The sequence below is a fragment of the Mastomys coucha genome, unplaced genomic scaffold (assembly GCF_008632895.1).
Source record: "Mastomys coucha isolate ucsf_1 unplaced genomic scaffold, UCSF_Mcou_1 pScaffold5, whole genome shotgun sequence".
Lineage (NCBI taxonomy): Eukaryota > Metazoa > Chordata > Mammalia > Rodentia > Muridae > Mastomys > Mastomys coucha.
This window is the reverse complement of record NW_022196911.1, coordinates 86,164,869-86,186,250: the sequence shown is the minus strand read 5'-3', so window position 1 is coordinate 86,186,250 and position 21,382 is coordinate 86,164,869. Positions and strand designations below refer to the sequence as shown.

At 43.2% G+C, this 21,382-nt stretch overlaps 1 protein-coding gene across 1 annotated transcript in view; it reads right to left on the bottom strand.

Moving 5' to 3' along the window:
* Mmd (monocyte to macrophage differentiation associated) overlaps positions 1-2,733 on the bottom strand; it is a 29,400-nt gene extending 26,667 nt beyond the window's left edge. Inside the window, exon 1 of the mRNA XM_031351273.1 lies at positions 2,437-2,733. Within this exon, the coding sequence (XP_031207133.1) occupies positions 2,437-2,462 (26 nt within the window). The 5' untranslated portion in view covers positions 2,463-2,733. The remainder of the gene's footprint in view (positions 1-2,436) is intronic.
* Positions 2,734-21,382: the final 18,649 nt, after the last annotated feature.

Below are 21,382 nucleotides of genomic sequence, written 5' to 3'. Positions count from 1 at the left end.
TTATCATCACCTCTCACAGAGGTTAGTAAAAGGAAAGTGTGTGTGTGTGTGTGTGTGTGTGTGTGTGTGTGTGTGTGTGTGTGTGCGCGCGCGCGCGCGCGGGCAGGCAAGTGCGTAGTGTCTTCAGACTGAGAGAGATAAAGCAAGGTTGAAAATATGCTGCAGCCCAGAGGAATTTTTTTCACATCCTAAGGTTTTGTTTTTGTTTTTGTTTTTTGGGTTTTTGTTTTTTTTGTTTTGTTTGTTTGTTTTTGTTTTTTTGTGTGTGTGGCTTTAGTTGTTCCCTTACAGACTTTCTCATATAAATGGCAGAAGTCTGAAAGATGATCCAAAGCCACAGTAACCACAGAGGTTCCACTTTGAGTGGATTTGCAAGGTGTTCTTTTATTACGCAGAGCTATAAGCCGTCGTCTAATGAAATCGCCTAATGAAATGTTCCTCAGCCGAGTACCAGCATATCTATCAAGGAAAAGAACATATTAGTTCAGAGACAGTGTGTGCCCCCCATATTATCTGCCCGCAGGTAACTAACTACCCTCAATTCACACCAAAATGTTTCATGAATGCAAAAAGGTGCGGAAGGCTATTTTCAACATTTTAATGTGTGAATCATAAAACTCAGGACTTTTCTGAGTTTTGTATTTGCAGGCTTATTTTCAAGTTCAAATTGATGCTTATAAATAGCCTCCCAAACTAGGCTATAATAGAGAAAGAGGTAATGAAGGGATTACATCAATCAAAATCAACGGAGACCCAGGGATCACCAAGAAAGACACAACTAACATTTGCAGAGCACAGTAATATATACCTACTCAAAAATTACATTCTGTGATACTGAAAGACAATCCCTGTGTATTCTAATTTTTGAATGGGTAAGACTCCAAAATAGGATGAAAGTGAATTCTGTCCATCAAAAAAGATTGCTCAATCAGTTGAAGTGGTTTTTATTTTTCCATTTTAGAGCTGCCTGAATGTTGGTACAACAAACAAAAACAGACATTTTCCTTCTTTTTATAGAATTCAAAAGGATAGACAGAAACCCAAGCTCTTCGCCAAATAGGGAAGGGGTAATTTTGCAGACTATAGCTACTGTTCTCTGAAAGCAGGAAGCTCACAGACATGCAAAGGAAAGAATCAAACAACCCACCCACAGGCACCGGGCATAAGGTTCACACATGTCACAGTCTCTCTTAAATCCACCGAGGTTCTAAACAAGAACGACCAAGGCTCCTTCCTGCCTTTGACAAAGAGACATAGTTCTTGTCCCAGGATATTGCCAGACTTTCAGCCACCAAGTAATTAATAAGCAATATTCACAAAGCAATCCGTATCGTCAAGCCGACCTCATCCCCTACTGAGAGCAATGACCACCCTCATCCTGTGTATGTTGTATCTTAGCCTTTGAGACTGGGAGAAATGAGATAAGCGTTAATGAGTGAATGACGGAAAGGAAGGGAAAGGACAACTAAATGGTGTGTTTACATTTTAAAATAAAAAGAAAGACCACTTCAAACTCAATAGCCTGCTCAGAGGATTTCAAGCATTTCTTCACACTAAGCTAGCCTGTTGGTGGCGAAGGGCTGGGAATGGGTATGGCTGCCAGCCTCAGACAAAGGATGGAGAGTTACCAGAAACCCGATGGGTGAACTTTCACCCACTTAGAAACATTAAAGCCCAGAGCTTTCTTTGGGAGCAATAGGTCGGCAGCCTTCATCATTCCTTCAGGCAAGTATCCACCTGGAGAGAAGAGCCACTACGTCCCTCCGGTCGGGCGACCCTACTACCTCTTCAGTGTGGAGCAGACAACCCGCCTTCCGGTGGCGCCTCCTCCGTTCTTTCTCCCCATTTCCTAAAACCAGGTTTCTCAAAGGCAAGTCTTTCCACCTGAATGCTAACTTGCCCCTGCCCCTCCCTCAAAAAAAAAAAAAAAAAAAAAAACCAAATAGCACACCATTGGGTTCTTAGAACGAGAGCCCCCCGCCCCGGATACATCAGGCAAAGGTGGACCCAGGGAAGCGTGCCTCAGTTTCCCTGTCTCTGGGGCCAGTCACTGATAAAACACCCCAAATGGCTCAGGCCAGATCCCCTACACCCCTGTAAGACAAATATCTCCACGGGGTGCTGTAGCAGCCCCAGGGGACCTTACGTTGGGGTTTGTACAAGGGTGGAGGCCCTGAGTGGAGTCGCGGGGAGGGGGCTCTGAGGTTGGAGTAGTCTCCTAGGAGCTAGCAGCAGCCGTGTCTGGATGGGGGTCGCAAGAGCCAAGCTGGGTTTGCAAGCGGATGGAGGAGGCAAAGCAGACGCGGAGTCCCAGGGCACAGATCCCAAGCTGCCCGGAGGAAGGGGATCCGCAGGACTGGGAGCCTTCCCGGGAGCCGGTCCTTGTCAGGGATCGTGATCCCTGGGGCAGTGCACGCGCCCCGCAGAAGCTCTCACCGCTGGAATCGATTCCTGAACCGCATTGATCCTCCGCTCCACCGCGGGGGCCGGGAGCTCCGTCTCTTCTGCACCGGCGGCAGGGCGCGCCGGCCTCATGGGCTTGAGCTGCTCCCGAGGCCGCCGGCGTGCCAGGCGGGAGCCACGCAACTGGGCAGGGCCGGAGTGGGCCACGCCGGGGGTCGGTCAGCACAGGGCCCGGGCCAGAGCAGGCGCCTGGGGGCGGGAGGGAGGCCGCTTAAACGGCCCCGGCGCCTCCCGCCTCCCGCCTCCACGGCTCCTCCGCCCCCGGTGCCTGCGCCCCGCCCCGGAGCCCGGCCCCGCCCCTGCCCGCTGCTCCCGCTGCGTGCGCCCACAGCCACCTGCGCGTCACCGCGCCCAGTGGCCAATCAGTGTCCGGAGCGGCGCACGGCTCCGCTGCCATTCATTTCCTTGGAAGCTGGGTAGATGGGGCGGAACCTCAGGGCTGAGGGGGCGTGGTTAGCCTAAGGGGGAGGGGCGCTGGGAGGGCGGTGCTCTGCATTAAAGCTTTGAGCGTGTGCGCTGCACCAGAGAGGAAGAAACAACGGTGTGTAGGAGATGGCCCAAGATCTTAAAAGCAGCTGTGCCGGAAGTGGCAGCGAGCAAGAATCTATCTCTGCCTTCTAATCTTGGCCGCATGTCGTTTATTCAGCCTCCATTCATTTCTGCGTCCTTCCTTTCATTTATTTCTTCACCATTTACGCCCTGTAAAGACAGATTATTAACACATCTGTCCTGTAGAGAAGAGATTGGAGTTTCTCCAGGGGGAATTCTTCTGGAGAGATCTTTTTATATCATCCATTTTGTTTTCTATTTTTTAAACGCAAGAAATTTCCAAGGAAAGAGTAGACTTGAATCGGCCCCTTTTGCTATACCTTTGTAAAGCTAAAAGGACTTGGCAGAAGAGCAGATCAGAGGGAGAGAATAGATAAGAGGTAGTGAATACACTCAGAAGGATACCAGGAAAAGGAATTGACATGTGCAGAGCCTGTCAGGACCACTCCTGAAATCTAGGTGTGTTCCCCTCCAGGAAGCCTGCCCACACCCATCCCCTACTCCTCAAACTTCACCTTCTTGAGGGACTCAGGGTGAGCTTCATAGGAGTGTTTATTCTACTTGAAATGAATGAAAGGTGTCAAGAAGCTGGGGAATGGTTTCACCCACAATTCTAGTGTTCTCTTTAAGTGCCCAGAGGTACTTTCCACAACAATTGCTTTGATCTTGACAGGAATCCTTAGGATCGAAATCCTGTTACTCATTTCACAGGTATGGAGGCCAAGCCTTTGAAAGGTGATACTATTTACAATAGCCAAATTACTGTACTAGCCTAGGTGCCTACCAAAGGATATAGAAAGAAAATGTGGTGTGTGTATAGAGACAGCATGGAAAATTAGTCAGCCATAAGGAAAGAATGAAGATGTGGGAGTGATCTTTCCATTCCAAAGCTGCACACTTGGTTTAAAAGGACAATCATCTCCAATAGAGGAGGACCGGATTGTTCTTCAGTGTGTGTGGGGGCGAGGGGGCTACAAATAACTACATTTCTGGTAAAGGACTTCCCAGGTGCTCAGGAGGAACGACAGTTTGGCCTTAGCAGGGAAATGGATGGAACTGGATATTATATGAAGTGACATAAATAAACCAGACTCAGAAAGACAAATATTAAATGTTTGCTCTCATAAGTTAAATGTAGAGAAAGGGAAAAAAGTCATAAATGTAAAAGGAGATCAGGGGGATTTAAAAAGGGAATGAATCTGTTCAAGGTACACAATACACATGTGTTCTATTTTCGTGTCTGCTGCTGTGCTAAAATATCCTTTCAAAAAGCAACTATGGGAGGAGTTTATTTGGCTTACAGTTCCAGGTTAGAGGCAGCAGTTTGGGGAGTCCAGATAAGAATTCCAAACACCTGGTCACATCACATCCACAGTCAAGAAGAGGGCAAAGCATGAACGTATACATGTTCACTTGCTTATTTGCTTTTGCTGTGCTCAGGTTCTCTTCTCATACAGTTCAGGGCCCCCTGCCTAGGGAATGGTGCTGCCCAAAGTGGGCTGGGTCTTCCCATGTCAGTTAACTTCATTAAGACAAGCCTCCACCAGGCAACCCACGGTAATCAATTTCTTATTGAGAGTCTCTTCCCAGAGGACTGAAAAGGCCAACCATCATGGCACGTGTGAAACTGTCACAGTGAAACCTATTGTTTTGTACAACGAGCTTGTGCTGAGTGAAAAAGAAACTTGCCTGATGCAAAACAGATTCCTATGTACTTCCTCTAACAGGAAGCCCCAGATACCCTTCAATATGCCAACTGCCTCTCCCTACATTTTAAAACAGCACAATTCTTAAAACATGCATATGATTCCTTTTGCACTCACAGTAAAGCCTGACAGTTAGCATAGCTTGAAAATCTACCAGTTGACTGTATGGCACTACCCTTCTAAATGATCAGTGGTTCAAGGGGTGGTAGCAAAGGAGGTAACTAAAAAACATAATTGAAAATTAGCCACATGAAATGATAACCTAAAGGATGAGAACAAGGAACTGGAATCATAACAAATGTACCACTTCCTTGGGGCATACCAGGGAGGCTATTATGTGAGAGGGCATGAGAAGTCTCTGTACTTTCCTTTTGGTCTTGCTCTGAACCTCAAGCTGTTAAAATGATTTGCTTTTTCTTTTTAAGGGAAAGAAATAAAATGCTGAGGCCTACTTCAACATGAACGGGCTTTGAGAACTTTATGTGAAATGAAAGAAACCAATCACAAAGAAAGGGTCGCATATTATATAGCTGTAGAGCCGGTCAGCCTATGTTCAGTGGGAGACTCTGTTTCAAAAGGCAAGGTGGCAAAGGGAGACACCTGACATTCACCTCTGGCCTTCATACAGATGGGTTCACATGAACACATACTTGTACACATGCCCACAGACATGTACATGCAATATATACATGGGAAATAAGATGTCCTTTCACATCCATTCATGAGGAAAAATCTCAAGTGTATTTGCAGAAAGGAAGTTCTGGCTTCAATTTAGAAGCCTAGATTGCAATGGCGGGAGCAGAATGGGAAGGTTTTTGGGTTGTGTTTGTGTATTTTGGTTATTGGTTGTGCATTTTCTTTTGTTTGTTCTGCATTAACAGAGCATAACATTTTTCTTAGGCTTGGGGATATAGATCTTGCTATAAAACTGCAGACACATCTGCAAAAAAAACAAAACAACAACAACAACAACCTGTTCCTTACAGGAAGGGATTTGTCATTGTGTAGGCAGCAGATGCTGAAGCAGCTTTTGGGAGAACACCTGCTCTGTGGACTGAGGTATACAGGCTCCCTAGACAGGATGCTGATGAGACTAGAACGCACCTGGGAGCTGCTTCCCTGACAGTGATGGACCTGACTCAGAACAGAACAGACTCACTCAGACTTTGACTTGAGATGCCCTGGGAGGATTAAATGAACTTCTCACTCAGATGTGTTACTGGGTTTTGGTGTAGCTCTACAAATGTCAGAGTAATGAGACTGTGGTAACTGAAACCTCCTAGCCTTCCACATTTCTTCAGAGGAGGAAGGCTGCCTTTTCCTGTTCTTCTCCCCACATCCCCTAAGCTGGGAAGATTTTATCTCTGGGTGCTCAGTCCATAGGCTTTCCCGATGTAAGCAACTGCAGAAAACAATGGTAAATAAAATATGATCTGGGCAAATGGGAGGGACCTGAATACTATGATGACTAATTGTTATTGTCAACTTGACTGTCTGTCACTGAGCAGGCACATTTCTCTTGTGTCATTGGTAGAACTTCTGGGAGGGTTTAACAAAGAAAGACCCTTCCAGAATGTGCCTGGAACCATCCTGTATGCCAAGATCCCAGGTTGAATAAGAAGTGGGACATGAGAAAGGAAACTGAGCACCAATGTTCATTTCTCTGCTCAGGATGGTTGACAGTGTGACAGTCACCTCTCAGTCCTGCTGTCATTCGCTCCTCTTCATGATGGGCTGTACCCTTCAACCCAGGAGCTAAGGAAAACCTTCCTCACATAGCCTTTTAGTTGTTTGCTTGTAGCAATGAAAAACAGTAACAAGTATGAGTACATAGTCTATATTGCTCTTCTTGGTGAGGATGAGTAAGAGAAAAAGTAAAACAGTCCATAATCCAGAGAATGTTGCTTAAGGTGTTTTATGAGTTAGGGAGGGATTCAGCAAGTAGAAGGGTTTGGAAACACGGAGGAAGAGGGAAGACGGACTAGAGTAGAAAAAAAAAAAGATTGTGAAAAGTTTTCCTAAGAGTATTTCCCAACAAATAAAATTTAGAGGCCTATTTCAAAATAATTATCATTGTGTGTTTGTTAATATTGGTTTTGAAAATGTTCCTCTTAGATCACATGGAACAATTTGGTAAAGTGTTTACCCAGATTAATTTTTCTGATAACTATGTTTGCATGTTTTGTTTCTTTTTTCGTTTTTTTTCCCCCTAAAACCATCCTGCCAAAACCAGGCAAAATGTCATGATCCTGTGTGCCTGTACTATCAGTAAGTCAGAGGCTGAAGCAGGAAGATTGTGTGTTGGAGCCAAGAAGTTGGACATCAAGCTAGGCAGCATAGTAAGACCTCATCCTCACAAAATAAGAGTGATCTTGCAAGAACATTCTATGTCTATTTTATAAATGAAGAAGTGAAAGCATCAGGGGGACTTTGTGAGTTGGCAAGATGTGTAAATATCAGTGAAAGGTTAAGAGTACAGGCTTTCTGGTCCCAAGCCCCATGTTTGTTCCTCTAAACATCATCACGGCGTAGATGCTATGTTTCCCTGCATGAAACAGCGATCCACTCTCAACAGAAAGTCAATACATGACATGGTACCGGCTGCAGTGTTTGCCTTCTCAAACTCAACCGCACCTGATCCATGTAGGTTACTCCGACAGTCTCAGGATGTTCTTGCTGATTATAGAAGGTTTGGGATGGCTGAGGCTCTCCTTTTAGAGGAAGGCAGAGTAGGGGCAGATTTTAATAAGCAAAGAAATGCAGCTTAAACAAAGCAGAAGTTAGCAGCAGTGTCTGTCACCCTGTGGTTCTGAAGCCGCAAGAACATACCCAGGACTTTCACACTGGTTTGTATAAAACTATTGTCTGTGCTTTTTTTTTTTTTTTTTTTTTTTTTTTTTTTTTTACCCTAGCTGAAATTTTTTAAAAATAAAAATAAAGTTTTTTAAAAATCTGGATATCCCTGGATTGGGATGATATAGCCGATTAAAATCAGTGCTTCTTGCTTTTTACAGATATGGGGATTATTAAGAAGTCAGTAGGACCAAAGTCAACCACAAAGACATGGGCTGGAGAGAAACTTCATAGCTTTGTGTGTCTTGGGTAATCTTGCTGCTGCTGGCAAAGACAAAACCTAACTTCTCTTAAAGAGATAAAAGTCGAGTTTGTTGGTGGAATTGCCCAAGAGAGTACTTCTCCATGCTCACACATCCCAGGAGCTATTTGGGAATCCTAGCCTCCTGCGAGGATTATGACACCATTCACATCACCCTTAGTACTACCTGTTCAGCCAGACCTTCTCGGACAGCCCACAGAAGCTCCCCAACACACTTCTATGCAGCAGGTGCTCTGTGTCCCTTAGCTGTGCATGGATACATGCAACCAACTGCACAATGGAAAGACTTCTTAAAGAACAATTCCAGAAAATTCCAGAGAGTAAAATCTTGAATTGAATACGCAGCAAGTACTACACTAAATCCTAGTAAGTGAAGTGGTGTGGCCTGCAGGCCTTGCATTGAGACTTAGATGTAAGTTAGAGATAACAAAGTATACAAAAGGATGTGCCCAATTATATGCAAATTACATGTAAGTATGTGTGTATGTATGTACCTATCATATACAATAAGATTGAAGGAAGAGACTGTTGTTAAACCCTTTTCCTAATGGTTAGGACTTATTCCTGAGAGCTAGAAATGCCATTCTCCTTGTGAACCCACCATAGAATTCTGATGCATAAATATTAAACATTACTGGTTCCCATTCAGTTTCATTTAGCATGTTTCCATGCACACACCAAGACTTGAACCACGATCCCAAGTCTTCCTCTTAGCTAAATATAGAATTCTAGAGTCTCCTTTATATGTATGTATGTATGTATGTATGTATGTATGTATGTATGTGTGTATGTCTAGGTATCCTAGTATTTTGGTATTCTTGTAGGTTCTGGGATCAAATCCCATGAATACCAAGGAACCTACACAAACCTAAATGATACTTTAAAGTCATAGCTAAGTGGTACTAATTGTTACTAGTATTTATGCATATTAAAGAGAGACATTTCTCCTGTCATACATGTTTTCCGTTAGCACTTTCTGCACACAGTCTAATAAGTACACTGGTTCTAGGTAGAAAATTTGGTAAGATAATTCACAGAGGAGATAAACATCTGGCATTAAATAACAGCTCAGTATGCGATGTTCTAGTGGAACATTGCTTGGAGTGTGCTAAAGCCAATGGGACAGGGTGGGAAAACTTTGAACAGCAGGCGACAAAGAGATTTAGCAAATTAGTCAAGAGAGGAAGGAGAGCAACTTAAGCCCCAAGGGAAGAACAAAGAATATGAAATGGCCTGATGTGTTTGAAACAGTTCCACACTATGCAAGCTAGAAACCTTTGTAGAGAAGGATCCCAGATGGTAGAGATGGTGAGCATATAAGCTCCATAGTAAAGAAAGGATGGGAGTGTTAAAATAATGTTTGGGGGTTCATATAGAAAAATTTGTAACACCCAGGTGACATGATCATATAGAAAAAAATGTATGGGAAACATCTGGGAGGGGCAGAGTTGAAAGTCTTGGTAGTTGACAGTAACTCTAGCAAATAGAGAGTCACATGAGGGTTGGAATGGTCTAAATCTATGCTATCACTCTTGGCTATTGAATACCTTAGAGGTACTCTGAGGAATGTGATGTTTGCTGTTACTGAATTTTAATACATTTAAATAGCGATACATGGCTTCCACAGTGCACAGTGAACACAGGTCTATATGCTTATCCTTGTTGTATGAATAGAAACTCCAGTTTTTAGCTGAACACATGACTGCCCAGAATAAAGATTGTTTTTTTTTTTTTCAACTTATCTGGAAGCAAATGTGGTCATATGGCCGAGTTCTAGACAGTTCCATGGAAGCTACAGTGTAATTTCTGGTTCATGCCTTTAAAAGTCAGGGCCTCTGGTTGCTTATCCTCCTCTATAGGTTGGGACGTGGACATGGTAGATGGACAAGGTGGCTGTGGCATGACAGAACAGCAAGACAGATGAGCCTAAGTTTGATTATGTGGGCAGAGCTGCCGTACAAGTTCATAACATTAATTAAGTTTCCACCTCACTCACATTGCTTTTATTTGGAGCTTCTCTTACATTTGTCCTATCCCAGAAAATGCTGTTCTAGAAATTGACAAACCGATTGCAACAATCCAGGCAAGGTGCAATAAAGCTGAGAACTGGAGGGATGTCTCGAGAGTGGAATAAAGGGGAGTAATCACAGTAGGATAGAAGAGTTCGTGTGTGTGTGTGGGGGGGGTGAATTTGTGTGTATTTGTGTGAATATGTGTGCATTCGTGTATGTGTGCATGTGTATGTATGTGTGTGTCCATGTATGTGTGTGTATATGTATGTGTGTTGGTATGTGTTGGTGTGTGTGTATGTGTGTGTTGGTGTGTATATGCATGTAAGTTCATGTATGTATGTGTGTTGGTGTGCAAGTATGTGAGGCAAATCCCTCTACCTCATACTTGAAGATAGGATCTCTGTCTTTTCCTGGTTTGGTGAGACTGACTGGCTAGTGAATTCCTCAGTGCCTCTGTCTCCGCCTTCGTAGTGCTGAGAACAAGGGCATACCACTACACTCAGTTCTTCTCATGGGTTCAGGTCAGAGCTGCATATAAGAGCTGCTGTCTAGAGCTAGGTATCATGGTGCATGCCTGTGATGCCAGAATTTTGGAAGTAGAAACAAGAGGATCAGGCACTTAAGCAAATCTTAACTGCATGATGACTTTAAAATAAACTGGGAGAGATAAGACTTCATCTCAAAACCACAACAATAAACAACCAGTAAACAAAGAAACTCATGCAATAGTGGCACTACTGTTGGGAGTAACCAACCAAATTTGAAGCTCAATTCATGCCCGATACTATAAATTTGGTCAAAAAGCCATGATGGAATAGGTCATGGGCCCTAGTAGGGAGCTGAATAATACTGACTAGCTAAGTTGACATAATACCAAAGTATCTTCTAAATACTGTGACTGTGTTCACAGACAATGTTACTCTCAGCCTTAATCAGAGAAGCCTCTCTCCCCAGCTAACAACAGTAAATAGGATCATAGTTGTATAAGGAAGGTGTTCAGAATGCATGATGAATGAGTGCTCAGGCCTCAGCTATATATTTATATTATATTCTCTAATGCAAAAGGCAGAAAATAGGGAGAATGGCTATAAAATGTCATCTTCTGGGCAGATCCACCATTGTGATCACAAACTCACAACATTGAGTCTACAAAAGAGTAGGCTCATTAATAACCAGGAATGGATGGAGAAAGGCCTGGGAGTACCACACACACACACACACATACACACACACACACACACGCACACACACACGCACGCGCACGCACACTCATTGCCCATGTGTTTGCTATTGATAGATTCAGGGAGAGGGGGAACTATTGTCTCTAGCTGTTTTCTCACTGCTGACCCTACTAGATCCTAGTGGTTAGTGTCAATCCACTGGTCATACAGATGGCCCTGGTTAAACTGACTGGATCACAAATACAATCAAAGCTATGAAGCATAGGTTGAAGGGAGAGTCATTAACACATTATAAACATTATGAAATTGTCAACCAACAAAATTGACGTAAAAAATAAATTTTTAAAAAAGACTTACCAAAACCCAAATCGTGCACTAAGATTTGACCAAATCTAAGATGGATTCTAGCAGCCAAATGTGGCAGTGTTAGATCAATTCAGCCCCCTTTTTGGAGTTGAAAGCTGTCAGAAATGTTGACTGTTGTAGTCAAGACCTGACCATGCAAGCCTCTGACTTCCCTTACTTGGAGCAGTATAAAAGGGGGCTCAAAGTGGGGAGTCCTTCCCCAGGTCCTTTGAGGTTTATATGAACCCCTGTAACTCAGGGACATCTTTCTCAAGCATCTGAAAACCTTTCTTTGGTAAAGGAATCACTAGGAAGAATGTGGTCAGGGACTCGGGGGAAGGTAGCCTAGTAACTTCCCAACCCGCCAGTTGGGAGCTGACCTAAGCACATTGGCATGGGTCAGCCCTCTGTGACTTTTCACTTCCATGACTCTGCAGGAACTTAGTGTGTTCCTATTGCCTCTTCCCTCCTTCTCCTTTTAAAGCAACAGTCATCGAAATCAGAACTGGGTCCCTTACCTTCAGCAGCTCCTAACGAGAATCTCTTCTCCTATATAACCAACATCCAGCTTTAGCTATCCCTGATGAAGGCATGGGCCAGGTCATCCACTGGCTGCATAATTCTTACTTTGAAGATGAAGAAATTGATCCAGCAAGAGATTAAATCCCTTACCTAATAGCACTTCTCTCAGTTCATTAGTATCTGAGTCATAGAGTTGCAAAATTGCTGAGTTACAAAACACCTTAGGCTTATTCAGCCTTCAGAAGTCTGAGGGCTGGAGAATTTAAATCTGTGCTGAAAGAATTAAATCTTGACCCCTTGGTAAAGTTGCCACACTCAAAATACAGGATACCCTAGGAAATTCGAATTTCAGTTAACAGAGTCTTTGTATAGTATAAAAAGTATGCCCCCCTGACCCCATTGTGCAATGTTACTTGCTAATTAATTAGTTCTCTAAAATGAAATTTTAACTCAGCATCCTGTACTTGATATTTCAATCCTACCTCAGAGCAACCCTTTCCCAGGCTGCTTTGCACTCCACAGCTTAATGTGAGGTGCCTTATCTATCTCACAACTTGTTTGTGTGTGGTTCTGGTCATGTGCTCCTGAGAGGAAGATTGGGATCAGTGAGTTTTGCAATTCCGTCACGGCCTGAAACCATTTCAAAGTAGGAAACAACCTCAGGTAATATTTACAAGACAGGCATGGGTCATTTACAAATAAATCCATTACAAAACTCAATTAAATGTGACCCCTTTTGCCTGTATACTTAACTGTATTAGGGAATTATAAAGTTGGCCCAACACTCACACTGATAGCTATTACCCTGTAGCCAATTCAATTTCTCTTCCAACCATCTGTTAAATGTTGAGAGTGTCGGGTGGGATACAGAAGGGAGGGGACCAGGTAGGTCCAAATGGGCAGGAAAGTTAGATTTGGCCAAACCAAAGCCCAGCAAGAATAAGGACCAGTACAATAAACAACCAACTTGGGAAGAATGCTGCAGATAATCAGTAAACAGAGCTGTGGAAAAATAGACCAGTCTCACTGATAAAGAGCTGGGTGTCCACAGAGCTGATAGTGAGAACAAAGCGATGCAGGTATTTTCTGGCAATACTGGTGACTTTGGAAAAAGAGCCACAAGAGTGGAATGAAACCCAGATAGATAAAATTACCTTCTTTTCTACCCAGCTGGTAACACGGGTTCTACCACACAAGCCCTAAGTAATGCTATACCAAAAAAAACGGTAAGCAAAACAAAAACCCAACAACAACGAAAAAGAACCCAAAACCATAAACAAAGCAGAAAGAAAGAGAGGAAGAAGAAAAGAAAGGGAGAGAGAGAAAGAAAGGAAGGAAGGAAAAAGGAAGGAAGACAGACAGAGGGGGTGGGAAGGTTCACATTCGGTGTCTTAGCTTAGCTGCAGACTCAACTCTTTGCTGTAGATACCTCAAATGTCATTTAGCCATTTCCCCCCTGCCTCAGTCATTTTATAAGTGAACCCATGGAGGGTCCCAGCACATTGAGAACAGACATCCCTGTGAATAGGGTAGTTAGTCAATGAAGCCAAATCTGAAAAAGGGATCTGTCCATGTGGGACAGTCTGCAGGGTCTGGCCCGAGGAGTGGACTGTGTAGTGTCCTTTTTGTTGCGGTGATAAAATACTCGCCATAGCTCTTGGGAAGCAAAGGGTTATTTGGCTGACTCATTTAGATCACAGTCTATGATGAAAGGAAGCTAAGGCAGGGACTGAAGCAGGCAAGAACTTGTGGGTGGGAACTGAACCAGAGTCCACAGAGGAATGCTTGTTGCTTACTGGCTAGCTCAACTAGCCTTTTTATTTTTTTTAAAAAATACAACCCCAGGACCCTCTGCCCAGGATGGCATCCCTCCCGCACCACCCTACCCACCGCCACCCCAGTGATCTGGGCCACTCCAACAGCAACCATTAATCAGGAAAATACCCCTAGCAACTTGCCTATAGACAATTTGATGAAGGTTTTATTTTCCCCACTGATGTTTCCTTTTCTCGTAGGACCCAAGCTTGTGTCAAGTTGACAAGGGACTAAAAAAAGCACCTGGACGGTGGGATGTGGGTGATTTCTGAGTCCACACAGGTTTTCACTAAGTACACATACGGTTCTTCAACTTGCAAAGAAACCCCACCATGTAAATGATACAAAGGTCAACCAGGGTTCACAAATACTAAGGCAGGAAACAGTATTGCCAAACCCTGGGGGGTTCCCCAGCTGTTGAGACTTAGAGCTCTTTGTTGTTTGTCTCTGCTGCTTGGTATTTCATGTATCGTTCTCCCTGGAACTTCTGATGTTTTTCTCACCAGACTGACGTGTTTGCAACCCTTAAGAGAGTACCCTGATAGAATCCTTCTACAGGACACTTCCCCTTTCCTGTCCTTCCTGGAGATTCACATTTGGTAGTAGAGACACTATTGGATTCAGAGTAGACGGATTCAGAGCAGAGATCGTATGGACAGAGGGGCCTAGTGTGATGCCTGGCTGAGCAATTTCTCTATGTTCTGGGATCCTCATCTGTGAAATGGCCTCAACTGTAGCTTCGCAGGACCAACAAAAACTTTCCCTCTCACCGTCGTGGATCTGATAGTTGAGTTAATTAGACTGAACTAGCAGTACATAGATTAACATCAGAAAATGTGTGCACATTATGTGTACAATGATATCCCTGGAAGGTGAAGACTCAGAATCTCAGTGAATCTTAGAAGCATATACACTTTCATCAGGGAATACAGAGAACGGGAGAAGTGGGGGGATCTAGGCAATTCAGAAGGGGAAATAAATAATTTTTAGGGAGACCAATGGGCTTGAAGAATAGAAAATAGCCTGAGATCCAGGTCAGCTGAGCTCTGAAATGATGTCAACCCAAGTTTCTTCCTCTCAGCCACGTCTCTTCTGGAGGATCTGGCCTGTTTAAACAAAGCCTTCCTCTTGAGCCTCAGGGGATGAAAAGGGTGGGAGACAGGGTGCTGGAGAGAGGTAGTCAAATCTTGAAATTTACTAAAATACTCAACATGCCAATGCTGTTTTCTTACATTTTTTTGTTCTCGTTTTCTGGCCTTTTAGTAGCTTCAACCTCCCAGGAAACTTTGAGAGGTGAAGGCAATACCTTGAAATGTTCAGTACCATGGCTGGTGTGCAGTGCATACTCAATGGACAGAGTTGCTATCAGTGTTGTTCTTGTTGTCATAGCAACTCTGGGGTTTGTGGCTCCTGGCTGAGGTTTCCCAGGTCTCTGTTGGAAATTTGCAGTGGGAGGGTTCTGTTGACAGAGTTCATCTTGCTAGGCCAGGAGGAACTGGCTTCCTGTAAATGGCTGTCCTGATCCCATTTAGGTTAAGTTGGAGATGTAGTGGAGCAAACATGAGTCACCCACCATCTTTACTATTGGAAGTTGAGAGAGGGATATTGTTATAGAAGGGAACAATGAATGGCTAGCAACTGAACATTCATAAATACTAAGTGTGTATTAGAATTTATTATTACATGTTAAACATCTCATTTTAACAAGTCTCACCGTATCTAGGAAGCAGCCATTTGCTTTATCTTGCCACTTTCAGGCTAGATAGGGAACTTCCAAATCTCTATTCCAATTATGTGCTTCCCTGTACCCACAAGATTCCCAAACCAACCCAGATTTATCAGCTTCGCACAGTGTGTAAGGCACTGTCATATAACTGTGTATTGGGAAGGTGGGATGAAGGAATCCAGTCAGAATATGAAGATAAATAAGGAATATCTTTCAAAGCACTTCAGATCTAAGGGTGGAGGTCAAAAAACAACTGTAAACAAGAGGGGTATGTGAGGAGTGCAGTAACATAGGCATAAAGTGATAAGGGTCCAAAAACAAGGGGAGGCATCTTCTCTCCAGTGTTGTTGGAAGAAAGTCTTCATGATAAAGTCATTTGGCCTGGGTGGTGAAGGGCTGGGAAGACATTAACCATCAAAGATGAGTAAAACATTGTTTACAAATATATTGAGTAAATACCATAAAGTGTTCCGAGTTTTGAAAGAGTGATGCCTAGTAGGTCTATAGCAACTAGCTTTTTTTGGTGTAGGTACATGCTGTTCACTTAATAAAGAAGAACACACACACACATATATATATAATATATAAATATATATTTGTATGTATATGTTATATATAATACATGCATAATAGAGAACATATATGTGTGTATAAACACATATATAACACATTATATATGCATACATATAATATGTACTATATATATAATAAGTACATATATTATTTTCTCCTAGCAATTCAAACTTAAGCCTTGTATATGCTAGGCGAGTGCTATCACAGTGAGCTACATCTCTAGTCACTCAGGAAGGACTTTGATAGCAAAGTGACAAGTTAGTGACTAATTTCATAAAGCTAGTCTATGTTTAAGAAGCAATAGAATGTGTTACTATGGTTTTCACCTTATATCCCTGTTGTGTTGGCCACTGCGTTGTAAGTGTGTGTCCACACAGGTGCAACTTTCTCCCAGCTACTGAACAACACTAGGAATTCTGAAGCAAGCATAGCTAATACTTTTTTCCTGCCCCCTACGATTCTAAATACTTCACATGTATTATGTTCTCTTAGCAACCCTTGGGGGCGTGACTGTTCTTATTTACCCAAGGTTGTCTAAGTCACCTATCTTAGGCCACTCCTTGCAATGCCTTGAAACTAATAATGTCTAAACCCAACGCTGCGTCATTATACTGCAGTAAGATGAGTCTGCAATACCACTTCACAGCAATTCATCTCATAGTGATTCTGGGCCTCAGGAATATGGTTTATTGTAAATTTTGCAGGAGGTGGTGTTTTTGACAATCACTACGACATGGGCTGCGGGGACACCAAGTTCTTATATCCTACTGACCCATGGTTTATCTCTGGACATGGGAGATCAAAAAAAAAAAAAAATCAGCCTTGGTCTAGAGAGATAAGAGCAATCCACCTCAATCAAACTTCTGGGAGCCATTCCCTGAAGGAGTTGAAGCCCTGAATAATTTATACAATGGTTCATTCCCTTCTTATAAGAGGCTTTTTACTTTCAAACAGAGGCTCAAATGTTTTCCTAGAATCCCAGCATCTTAGGATTGGAAAGTCTCAGGCTGTTGTCCAATGCAGCATGCCTGCTCCGTGTTCTACCACCCCACACTGGCTACATTTGTGTTGTTGGGGCCACAAAACCTGCCAGAAACAACACAGAGGAAGAAAGATTCTTGCTTAAAAGACTCATGCTTTTATAGGTTCTCACTCCTTTGTGGCAGGGAAGGCAGGGCAGGGCAGAGCTCAGATGATGGCACCGTGTGACATGCACAGGTGGCCGAGGTAGTTTCTTCAGATCAACATAGACCAGGAATATGGGACAAACACAGGAAGTAGACAAGGATAATCTGTTCCCAAAGGTTCCCCCAGAGTTATGCTTCTTCCAGTGAGGCTCCATCTCCTAATAGGACCATGCTCCCCACCCCCAGGATGGTGCCACCATTTAACAAACAAGAGTTCAACACATGAACCTATGGGGGGTATTTCAGACTCAAAATCACAGCACAATACGGTCTGCCTCACCAATCATTAGTCTTTTTGTTTCACTTCCTCTGTCATTGTGGTAACATTCACAGGAGGGATATAATAGTTCTGCATCCAAGATGAGAGTTTGCATGTTGCATGCAGTTCGTGGGGCGCTCATCTATCGCCCTTCCTTTCCCTTCCACTCAAAGGGAGTTCATATTGAAAGTAATTAAGAGTGACAGCTGAACACACACAACCTTCACGAGTTCAAACGGGGAAAATGCCAGCTCTGAGAAGGACAATCACAGATGAAGGCCCACCCCTAACCAAGAAACTATTCGTAATCGATACTCACTGGTAAAGGGAAAATCAGCTTTCTACACTGGAGTGTTGCTGGGTGTATTGACCACACTCCAAGGCAAGCCCCACCAGTCCAACACAAAATGGACTCAATGTTTGTTTGTTGTTTGTGTGTGCGCATGAGGTTTTGTTTTGCTTTTGGTATTTTTAATTTGTTTGTTTTGATTTTTTTCTTTTTGTTTTCTTTGGTTTGTTTCAGAGGGGAGAGAGAGGAGAGAGGGGAGAGAAAGGAGAGAGCGGAAAGAGGGAAGAAAGAGAGAGGGAGAAAGACATGAAGTTGGAGGGGAGAATATGGGAGGAGTTGGGGGAAAGGAAAGAATATGATTAAAATATATGAAATATTTTAAATAAAAAATCTTAAAGGGACCATAATAAAGATAAAGTAGTAGGAAAAAAGGGACAGCTGTTATATAAACAACCTTTATTATATGTTAAGCATATTTTTGCAATATGTACTTGCAAAGGTTGGCCCTTTAATTATTACTACCCCAAATCACCAATAATACTCTTCGGCTGTTCTTGATGCATAGGGAATTTTTTATGCAAAGTGCTGATTTCACCCATGATAGAGATCCCCACAGCGGTAATTCCCTAAATCTGATGTCAGCCCGGGACAGTGCACAGTTCTCACTGTCAGCAAATTCCTCTTCTTTATTCAGTTAAAAATGTTTCTAACTGCAGCTAGCTCTCCACAGCACTGGGAAACCTGTTTGTGCCCCACTCTGTATCTTCCCCTAGTAGTCATAGAACTGCTCTTAAATGTCACAGTTCTCTCGACATCTTTCACATTCCTTTTGTGACCCATGTTCAGCAACCGACCCCTTCCTCGCTGAGAATGTTCTCTGGCTGGCCATCTTTCTACATAAAAGAGTGGACATGAATACCTCTAATTCTAGACTGTACCTATAACAGTTAATCTTTATTATCAACTTGACAAGATTTGAAATAATCTCTGGGGTATACATCTGGTCATGCCTGTGAGGTGTTTTTCCCAGAGATGTTTAACAGAAGAAGGAAGACTCAGCTTGAATGTGAAGCAATAATACAGACGGGTATTCCCAAGTGTCTATAAAGGAGAAAGATGAAACCCACTCGAACATTCATCTCTCTCTGCTTTATTCCTGGATGCAATGTGCTCAGTCACCCGACACTCCTGCTGTCATGCCTTCTTCAATATAATGGACCTTCAAACATATAAAGTTCAAAACTTTAGAACTCTTAAGTTGCTTTTTGTTGGATGATTAGTCACAGAAAGGTAAAAAAGGTACTAAGAGAAAAAAATTAGTGCCAAGAGTGAGGTAATTTCTGGATTTGATGGCTTGCAAGTCTTTGGAGCTGGTTTATAGGAGGAATATGGAGGAATTTGGGTCGGTGGGCTAGATAAACGTTAGAGTGCTATAAACATAGCTCAATGGATCAATCATTATAGGGGAACTTTGCTAGATCAGGGTGGGACAATAGGACCACTGAATCTGCTATAGCTCTAGTGATAGAAGTGGCTATACCTCTAGGTAGTAACAAAATTGGTAACATCATCCATGTATTGCTTTTGTGCATGAATGATAAACTGAAGGGGGTCACAGAGGCTTGCAGCAATACTCCAGAAAGTCACCAAAGTAAGGTGATGTGGCTCAGGGCTGAATTTCCCACAAGGAAGTACAAAGAACCATTGCATGGAGCTGTAAAGGTGAAGCCCAAGTAGCAATGGAAACCCCAGGAGTTGGAGATGCCAGGACTCTGGGATGAACTCAAGAAAGCCATAGTCGAGCTAATCCAAAAGAAAGGTTACATGCAATGCAGGCAATTTGGCTGATTTTGGAAACATCTGGAAGACACACCCCTGGGCATACATGTGAGGATGTTTCCAGAGAACATTAGCTGAAGAGAAACAGCTCAGTTGTGAATGTAGATGGCAAATCCTATAGACTAGCATCTCAGACTGAACAAAAGGTCTTTAGTGGGAGTCTTGCCCAGAGAATTTTGTATGAAGAGACCTTGTATCTTATGCTTTAGTTAGCTCAGTTACGTTTGTAGATTTGGTCATTTTTCTTTTGAGTAGTGATACCCAGCCAAGAAAGCATCTCTGGATTTTCTTTAGGGCACAGCAAAAGGAGGGAATACAAACTATGTCTTTTGCCACATGGTCTTTTTCTATCTACCCACCAGGGTCATCTGTCATAGTGAGCCTGTTGTTTTTAAGTCTCTAATATAATTAATTCTGGGTATATTCTCAGAGGAACAGATGGGTTGGCACAAGCCTGCCCTTTGAGTCATGTTCAGACACAAGCAGATGCCTTATGTCGTTCAAATGATGTTGCAGAATTCTTTGACTAATGCAATATTGCAGAGTCTTTACTGGAAAAACAGGATGACATAAATCAGGAAAACGAGCTCCAGTGCCTAGCAACCAAGACTTTCTCTGGTTATCCCCCTCCAAGATAAGAAAGTTGCCTTTCTTCTGCCCTCTCTCTACCCTCTCAGTCAGCATGACTGCATCTTTTAAAGACTGTATATCCTTATGTTAATGAAACCCTGGCCTCTTATCAGCTTGCCCTTAGAAGGAGGGAATAGAGCTGGCTGTCCTATGCAGCACATCTTTGCAAGACAGCTGGCAGAGCCCTATTCTGAGCTTTCCTCTGTAGTCAAAGAACAAAATGCCCACTAGCATTTACTGATCTTGATCTGTGACCTTGTCTCAAAGGCTCCTATACGGCACTGCTCCTCAAACTCAAAGGCACTCGAAATTACTTGAGAACGTTGCTAAGTTGCAGAATCTGGTCGTGTGCTTTGAGCATGGAGTGTTCTAAAGCCAAAGACGCTCAGAAGCTAAAGCATCCTTGGTGACTTCTGCAGACAGGGTAGCGGGCAGGTTGTAACGATTCTGGCTCCCTCTACCCCCACAACTGCTCTAAGGATCAGGCTTGCCCTCAAGAAGGGTGGACCCAATAGAACTGTTTCTTCTGGCAGCATTCCAAGCAGCCAAGGCATCAAATCCCCTTCTTCCTGGAAGTGGGATCTAGGAGCACCTTACAGATGCCACTCCATAAGATGTCATTTTGGTTCACAGCCATTTCCCCTTCCTGGACTCTCCATCTGGCACCAGTCAATACGTTTCCTTAGTTCACCCTTGCAATAGTCTCATAAAGTCGGAACTATGAGCTTGGCCTTTGAAGATGGCGAGGCAGAGTAGAAGGTTTAGTAAGCCAGCGATCAGGTGGAGAGGTTGGCTGTAGGCTTGCTGACTCCAAAGGTCACTATTTTCCATTGCATCAGTATTTCCCAACGTACATTCCTCAAAACAGATGTTGATTGTGTTACATAAGAGAAGGGGGAAAAAATCATGTGCAGTCTAGTAAGTTTTCAGAAATCTTGCAGTAAACAGGAACAGGATCCATTTGTCTGACTTTCTCTGTGCCTTTAGCATGCTAAGCCACAGTGAGACTTTGTAAGAAAGGAGGGATTATGTCTCCCCAATCTCATTTCAAAGTGGAATTCTTGGGGCTGGGAATTTCTCAGTGCTCAGGGCACTGACTGCTCTTCTAGAGGACCTGAGCTCAGTTCCCAGCATCCACATGGTGGCTCACAACCATCTGTAACTCCAGTTC